The sequence below is a fragment of the Aythya fuligula genome, chromosome 16 (genome assembly GCF_009819795.1).
Source record: "Aythya fuligula isolate bAytFul2 chromosome 16, bAytFul2.pri, whole genome shotgun sequence".
NCBI lineage: Eukaryota > Metazoa > Chordata > Aves > Anseriformes > Anatidae > Aythya > Aythya fuligula.
This window is the reverse complement of record NC_045574.1, coordinates 6086716-6095161: the sequence shown is the minus strand read 5'-3', so window position 1 is coordinate 6095161 and position 8446 is coordinate 6086716. Positions and strand designations below refer to the sequence as shown.

Here is an 8446-nt window from a genome sequence, read left to right as displayed (position 1 = left end):
TTTTCTTTCCCCTGCAGATCACAGACAGGAGCACAAGCCCGTAATGGAAACTCATAGCACAATATTGTTCTTTGTTATTTGCGTGGGAAATTTTTGTAATGTTTCTTTGTACTGAGAACTCAAAGCATCTTTAGAGTGCTTGTGTCTCACATGCTTAGTTCTGTTCTCCTAGTATTGCCTTTAAGTAGTTCAAAAAAAAAAAAAAAAAAAAAAAAAAAAAAAAAAAGGGCTGAATTTCAAGCAGCACTCTAAGCTGGATTTCAAGGAGCGCAATGGCATCAGCGTTCGGTTCAGAGAAGCAGAGAACGTGGAGCAGGGAAGCAGGAAGGGGCTGGAATCAAACTGGCACTGGGATCCACCTGGCTCACCCACCAAAAGCAGGAAGGAGCAGAAAATGCGGCCTTTTGCAAACCGATGGCTTCTGCAGATGTGCTGCTAGGCTTCTGTTAGAGCCCACACGCAGCACAGCGCTGCTGCCGTACCCAGGCTCACAAGGCATTTGTGAATTGAGGACGGGAGTCTACGTATGCAAAAAGGATCGCAGACTTGCAGCCCCGCCAGAGAACCCTTTCCTTCAAAGCCACTCTGAACCCTGGGTGCGCCTAAAACAGCAGGTTCTCCTCCCATTGACTCATTCGTGATCAAACAAACCAAGATGTGAGCTGGCATCAGGAAGCTTGAGCTGCCCTACAGAGACTCCGTGGCTACGTCACCACCTATCTCTTTCCAGTCCTGTCTAGCCATATTTAAATCTAATACTAGATTGTCCCTGGCCCTGGAGAGCCAGAGCCTGAAGGAACATAGCGTACATGTCTCTTGCCATAGAGTCATGCTACACAGCCAGCTTGCCGCATCTCCTCAGGCTGAGATCCTATTTAACTTCAGGAAAAAAATCAACAGGAGGAGACGCAGCGCACCGTGTAGCAGGTATGGCTGGGAGCGTGTTTGCAAATTCAACAAACCCCAGCTGTGTTGAAATGGAGCACACGGTTAAGGCTCAGCTAGCTCACAGGAAGGTTTATACACAGCACGGCGAGGGAGTGCTGGCTGATGCACGACAAATGCAGCGCTTCAAGTCCCCCACCTCAGAGCAGCTTTTCTCCACCAGGCAGTATCTGGTCCTTCCAAGTTCCCAAGCACATCCCATTACTCTAGGCGTTAAGCACCTTCCCGAACGGTGATTCCTGCAGTCACTGCAGTCTCCACCACAATCTCAATTCCCTGAAAGACTCCTACTTTCAAGAAAGGGAATAGAAAGGAAGAGTACATGGGTGGGGAATAAGAAAGAGGTAGCGACGCTGAGGAAATGAAAGCTTTCATCTACAGCAGTCTGGCATCTGATGAGTTATTACCTAAAGAATTAAAGAATATGACAAAGCCATTATTATTGAGCCATAAAACGCAGCTATGTATTTCAGACTAGATGACAACAGAGATGAATGCAAAGCTATGTAGTGTGGTATCCTTGATCCATTTGATCCTTCTGCCTTCAAAAAACACAACACAAACCGGTATCCAAAGTAGCAAACCCATGCTCCACCTTCCACGGGGACTGTTCTACAAATCCTGGCCAGCATTGAGTAGATAGGACAAGCCTCTCCACCCATCAAAAATGACAGAAGTCACTTTGATGGTGACTGATAAATTAATCATGTCAAATGAAGTCCTGGATATGTGAAGTCCTCTTTGCTTTTTAAAAAAAAAATAAATCTAAGGCAGAAGCCCTTCCCTTCCACTTTTATAAGTTCCTCTCCCTTGTCCCTGAAAGCTAAAGCATGGCAATGCCAGAAAACCATTTAATATAGTTAGTTGCCTTTGATGTCATCTCTGAGGAAGCATGATTACAGGTGATTGTTTTGTCTTTTGAGGTTCGTCGGTCAAGCCTTTATCGTTTCTTCTTTGTTTCTTTCTTGGGTTTCTTGCTTATCTGCGGAGCAGTTGCCTTTGGCTTCTTCACGGTCTCTGACGTCTTCGGCTCAAAACTGTCCGAGTCCTACAGGAATCAATCAAGAAACAGTAACTTTTTAACAGTTTGCTGACAGCTCACTTTCGGAATTTGTGTGCAAGTCAAAGGAACAAGTGCTGGGTATCTCTGTTGGAACACGTCTCTATCAAACCGAGCCGACATTTAATGAGACTTGAGCAGCACCATGTCTGCTTCTTCTGCGTGTGCTTTTTGAGGACTGCAAGTTCATGCCCAGAAACAGCTTGTTACCAGAGAAGCTGTTGTAAGTGTAAGTGTCTAAATCAGGCTTTGGAGAAACACAGTACCCCAATTTTAACGGCAGAAAGAAAATCAACACTAAATGCAAACTATTCAAACTGGGAAAATGAAAAGACACCATAAAAATCACCAGTAAGCGTGGTTAACATGCCATAGGTATTTCTGCAAAATGTTAAGCCTCATCCTGTGCAAGACAAAAGGTAATCAAAACAGCAGTACGAATGTCAAGTTCAGAGCCACTAAGCCAAGCCTGAAATTCAGGGAGGGAACCAAAGGCAAAGCTTCCTTCACCTGGCCTAACAAGGAGTCCTTAGGTATCCAGCTTGTTTCCTTCAGGGGAGATGACAGATAATACTTCAGCCATGGGAAATAAACTCTACTTATCTTGTAAAAACATAAGGGAGCAGCGCCAGTCTCATCTGAGAAAGCACACACACGCAGATTGCCTGCTTCCATTAAATGCATTTGAGTACAAATATTGCTTTAGCATCTTGGTTTCTATCAGTCAGAGCTTGCCAACTGGAAAAGGACACACAAAAAATGGCAGAGCAAGACGTGCTAGTTTCAAGCTTCCAAGACAGAGCTCCAGATAACAGAGGGGAAGGCAAGTATCTGACAGGATCCTTTTAATCAAGGAGCTCTGTTCAAACACCTCTCAAGTCACTGGGCTATTACAGTTCACATCTGCGTGGCTTTCCAAGGAAGGAGATTTGGCTGGCTTTCCAAAGGCTGTAATCAGCGCACAGGGAGCTGGCAGGCTCCGGAGAAACGGAGCAACAGGCAGATATTACTCAAGGATGCAGCGTGGTGCTGCCATAAAGCGAACACTGCTGCCTTCTAATGTTCAAACCAAGGTAGTCTCCAAAACCTGAAGCCTCCAAAACAGAGAAGCCAATCTGTACCCTACCTGGACTCGAGCACCATTCCCATGGTTTGGAGGGATGGTCTTTCTTGTTTATTGTCTCGGAAATTAATCACAAGGGCAGAACATCAATAGCTCAGCATGGAGGAAAAAAAAAAAAAAAAAAAAAAAAAAAAAAAGGGCATGCAAATAACAAAGGATGACCTTAAACAGGAACAGGTCCTTGAGCTTTATCACTTTAATTGGAGGCTTGGTCTTCAGCTTCCCACTTCAAACTAAAACCGTCACTCTTCCCAGCTTTCAAGAACAGCCATAAATATATAAAGGGAAGCGACAGACGCAGATGGATGGGCTCTGGTGGCTGCAGCAGGACTAGCAAGAGGGAGCGTGCACCCAGGCCAGGGCATCAGGAATCCAGTGCATCAACGCACCTCCACATCCCACTGACAGTTAAAGGTGGAAGTTGGGCCATGAACTGTCCTACCTGAGCTAGAAAGGAAAATCTCGCTCTGCCCTCTCTGTTGTATGGTTTTAACCCCCCAGATTGCTCTTATCAGAACACATTGGCCAGAGCCTTTTTCCTTTGCACCGTGCCTCACCCTCAGGCGTTCCCTTCTCCAGCTACCCTAGGCATACTTTGTTTCCTACAAGCTCCTTTACAAGGCAGGTAACATCAATTCCACGTGCTGCTGAAAATCTCCATGCTTCCTCTGCACAAGAGGGTGCAAGCACGGCAACAGAGCCTGAAATCAAAGCTTTCCATTCTGAGTTGTTACTGAAAATAATACCAAATACCATGCACGTTTAGAGAAAACCTACATCAAACCAACAAACTTGCAGCCTGAAATACTGCCAGCTCCACCAACACGAGCGTTACTGAGCACCTGGGGCTCTTTTATGACAACAGCTGGGTGGATGCAGGTCACCCCACTGTGGCCCAATTTAAACTAAACAGAAGATGGAATCAGAGCCCTGTAGCTCACCTCAACCTTTGACTTCAACATTCTCTTCTACGAACAGCAAAGGGCTCTCTACATGCTGGCACAGGATTGGGCGCCAGGACTGAAAACTGCCTTCTTGGCATTCAAATACACTCGACATTTCACCTGTACCTTGTTTCCAAAAATCATACGCAAACAAGAGCCCTACACCACTTTCTGACAGGCAGTCCCTGCAAAGGGGGCGCCCTGCCTGGCAATTAATAGAGCAAATCAGCAGTAGGATGATAATGTGGGCTTGGGACTGAAGTATTCTTGTGTGCGATCAGGAACAGCACGCACACCCAGCGGGAGGTGGGAAAGCTAGAAGGAAGGAAAGAGAATGAGCTATGGATCATCAGTTCTGGGGCAGACTATTGTGTCTCCACCAGCTCTGAAATGTTCCCTCCCCCCCGATTTTCTGTGATTCTGTGCATCTACAACAACATTAAAGAACACCGCTTACTGTCTTATGGGACTTTGAAACTGGCAGGATTATGGCTAACACGCAGATAAGCTGGAAAATGGCTCCGAAGAAGAGTCCGTAGCGTAGCACGTTCTCCATGAATGTGGGCTCGGGGATCTCGGGTGGGGAGAAATCCAATTCAGCAGCCATAGTGGAAACACCTTTCTCCTCTAGTGCTCTCAGGAAGACTGGTTTCCACTGGGAAGAAAAGAGAGTAGTTATTTACATCGTGTGCTCTGGCGTTACTTTCCAGCAGCAGAAAATTACAGGCTACCTTACAGGGTTTTCTGAAGATAACCTTTGGATATCTTCACAATACACTGGTACAGATACAGACCCAAACACAAAGAGGGAAATGAAACTCACATTCTTTTGGATGCTCGTCTTTTTCTTTACTTGCCTAAGAAAGCAGCCCTCAAATATGAGTTTTAGTACGTTTGCAGGTGAGGGGAAAACAAGCAAAATATGACAGATGGCCATAACACAATAAAGGAAAGCTAAAAAAGCAAGAAGATACCTCTCCCTGAGGCTGATCGTGCATGCAGGATGAATGCCAATTATTCATTTTCACTTACACTGTACATGTAATCACAGCCTTGTTGTTTTAGATGTACAAAACCCAACGTTTTAAATAAAGCACACAGAGAGTAGATTTGCTGAAGACAGTGGGATGAGTTCAATGTTTAACTACAAACAGTGTGTCAGTGGATGGCTACAGGAAGCCCCACATACCTCGCAGTGCTCACACAGGAAGTTTGTGTCACAGTTAAATATTGATCTCCTGGGTCCCCAGCTAGATTTTCAGCCACTCCCTCCCTTCCTTTTCCTAATGGAGTTATCGCTTCATTCTACAAGTGACTAATGGCTCACTACAATGACTGAGAACTCTCCCTCCAGAATTGCTCAAGTACGCCACAGCAAGTCACAAAAGGGAAATTCAATTCTTCCGAGATGCCACCAGAACTCAGCTGTGATTATTGTCTTACTCGGTTTTCCTGAGCTGCATGATTCAGTCGTGTGCTGATTGAATCAGCACTCCTTGTTTATACACAGTTCTCTCTTGGCTTTCGTTTGCCTTTTGTATGACTAGGCTGGGTGCACGATGGTGCTGCAGGCACGTTTCACTTGGAGGGCAGTAACCTGTCTCCTGGAATTCCTCTATCTCCCAAGCAGGCTTTGCATTTCTTACGCTAGGAGATTTCTACAGTCTGCAGATGTGACCACATCCAGAAGGACAGTAAACATAGAGGCTAACTTGAATAAAGTTGTAATTGACACATTGAAGAAAAAACCTCAACAACTCTGTGCTGTCACAGACAGAGGCAAATCTGGGTACAAACTAAAAGGCATGGTAAATAAATCACAAGCAATAACAATTCTTTTAATTCAGCTGAAGTACGGGATCTAATTTTGGATTGAAGAAGACAGCAAAAGTATTCCCAACTGCGTTTAGTATCTCCTTTGAATCAGGATACAATTTAATATCTCCTTTGAATCAGGAGATAGGAACAGGTGACCTCCTTCAGTCTATACTTCAGTGAAGAGAAAAAAAAAAAAACACTTCAAATTCTGACTGAATTCGTGATCTGTGCATGAAGCTGGACTGGGCCATGCAGGCTCACAGAGTCCCAGTGCAGCCCAACGCTGGGACTGGGTTTAGGACAGCACCAGTAAAGCACGCATAAATGTAATGCACTCCTAACTACCCTCAGCTTTTAAAATTCCCCTTCCTCTAATCTACCAAGGCAGCAGTTCCTAAGCAAGAATCACAGAAAACTTCAGCCTTGAGTTGTATTTTGTCTGGATTTTACTTATTGGGACACTTTTAGAGAACTTCATTCTTGCTCCCAGTCTTTGTAAACAGAGCAGGAAGGCACGTTGCTTCTCTCCTCACCTGGGGTTTTCTTGGCACAAGCTGCTACTGACAGTCCTGATTCACACACCTGAAACACCAACACAAATCAGAAAAGGGAACTGACACAGAGACAACAACACCAAAAATCCCCGTCCTCGTATTCCGCCAGTCACCCTTCCCTTTCCTACTTCACCTCTCGTTAGGGCGTTATTAATTGTGTAAATATCCCCAGTGACGTGAGCAGCACCGAGCGCCCAGGTGGCGAACACAGCCCACGCAGCACGCCCTGCGCTGACACCACGCTCCAGCTCTCGCAGCAGTCACAGCTGGCACCCCACGGGAGAGCCTCTCATTTTGCTGCTATCAGTGGAGCTGAACTAATACAAGGGGAAAAAAATTCCCTGGTTTGAAAAGACTCCCAGACCTGCACACCGAAGGAGGCTAAACCTCTGAGGTAGATGTGTCAGGAGGCCCAACAAGCAGCAGGGAGCCGGGCTCGGTACCAGGCATGCTGCCTCCTGCAGCACACACCAAACGAGAAGTGAGTTTTCCCACCCAGGGAGCTACCTCGTCACACTCTGCCTGGCGGCCAATGCAACAGGGCCCTGAGTGACAGTTGGGTCTTCCTCCCTCTTCCAGAGAAGCTACAGTTTCACCATCTCTTCTTCTCCACAGGCTCAGCCACCTTTTTCCCCAGACAGCCTAGCCTGTTACCTACACCTAAAGTAAATGTTCTTAGGCTGTATTTAAAGGTTTATACTCTGGCAGAAGACCTAAGTGTATGACACAGCTCGAACCTCCCCAGCTCTCCCACTTGGTTTACCAGCAGGTATCGCCTCTCCCCCCAGGCCTTGCTGGCTCACTGGAACACTCTGGTGGAAGCAGGTAAAAACACAGCTGAACCACACTAAAAGAACTGACCTGATTATTGGTTTAAAACTACTCTTGGGGTTTTACAGCAAGCTAGCTGCTGCCACCCAGCAGTACCACAGAGCCACACCACGGAGTCAACGCGGGGCTGCAGGGCTCTGGCTCGAGGCTTTGCTCAGTGCCAGCAGGGGAAGCCGATGCAGCTGTCCTCCTGGGGGCAGAAACAGGCCCCACCATAAAGAACCTCGTGCTTTCAGGCTCAGGGCCATACACGAGCCACCCTAACAGGGGCAGATAAAACCTCTCCTTCTGCTGCCCCGTGCTTCCCAGCTGGCACCCCCAAGCCCCATCTCCACGTACAATAACACAGACGGGGCCGCAGGAGCACTTCAGGTGGCACACACTGGGCTCCTCTCGAGGCGCCACGGCCGCTCAGCACAGAGCACGGGAGGCTGAGGGCCTGCAGAAGGCTCTGGGGGGACCCCACCGCAGCCCTCCAGTTCTTGCAGGGGGCTGATAAAAAAAGGAGAGCGGCTCCTTCCTCAACCAGATATCGACAGGACGAGGGGGAGCGGTTCCGAACCGGAGGAGGGGAGGTCCAGGTTAGCGGTTAGGAGGAAGCTCTCCCCTCAGGGCCCTGCCACAGCCTGCCCGGGGAGGCTGCGGGCGCCTCAGCCCTGGGGGCGTTGCAGGCCGGGCTGGACGAGGCCCGGGCCCACCCGCTCTGCCCGGACCCCCCGGATCTTCAGGGTCTCCCCGGGTCTCCTCAGGGTCCCCTCAGACCCCCTCGGGTCCCCCAAAACCCCCCGAGCCCCCCCGGTCCCCGCCGCCCCTCACCGGCCGCTCTCCGCCAGGCCGCACCGCCCCGGAAGCGCTTCCCGCCTCGGCCCGCCCCTAGCAACCGCCCGCGGCCGCCCGGTTGCTAAGGGCGGCCTACCCCGAACCGCCCCCCCCAGGCCGCCCCTCACCCGGGGCTGGCTCCGCTTCCCCGAAGCGCCCGAGCGGCCCTAATTAAAGCCTCCTGCTGCTGCCCGGCTTTATTTGTTTGATTCTTTGGTTATTTGGTTGTTTATTTCCCCCTGCCCATCTCCCAAATGGAGACGCCTCGATGTGATATGTAAAGGGGGAAGCAGCGCGTGCTGCGCTTTGTTTCTCCGTGGTGTTAAAAGACTCAGATCTTCTTGGCCCTTTT

The 8446-nt window shown here is 48.6% G+C and overlaps 1 protein-coding gene across 2 annotated transcripts; it reads right to left on the bottom strand.

The window, feature by feature from the left end:
- Window positions 1-1690: 1690 nt before the first annotated feature.
- On the bottom strand, window positions 1691-8130 carry MANBAL (mannosidase beta like). 2 transcript variants are annotated; one of them, XM_032198414.1, is made up of 4 exons: window positions 8092-8130; window positions 6424-6472; window positions 4530-4727; window positions 1691-1993 (listed from the first exon to the last, which is right to left on the bottom strand). In XM_032198414.1, the coding sequence occupies exons 3-4, from the start codon at window positions 4677-4679 to the stop codon at window positions 1886-1888; spliced, it is 258 nt and encodes an 85-aa protein (XP_032054305.1). In that variant the 5' UTR covers window positions 4680-4727; window positions 6424-6472; window positions 8092-8130; the 3' UTR covers window positions 1691-1885. The 2 variants fall into 2 exon arrangements, with proteins under 2 accessions (XP_032054305.1, XP_032054306.1); XM_032198415.1 differs by lacking the exon at window positions 6424-6472 and having other exon boundaries at window positions 8092-8113.
- Window positions 8131-8446: the final 316 nt, after the last annotated feature.

Excerpts from the sequence above, each read along its gene's own strand:
- MANBAL (XM_032198414.1), bottom strand. The coding sequence starts at position 4,679 with ATGGCTGCTGAATTGGATTTCTCCCCACCCGAGATCCCCGAGCCCACA. Across the intron at positions 1,994-4,529 it reads TTTCAAAGTCCCATAAGACA|GACTCGGACAGTTTTGAGCC; the intron begins GTAAGCGGTGTT and ends TGATTCCTGTAG.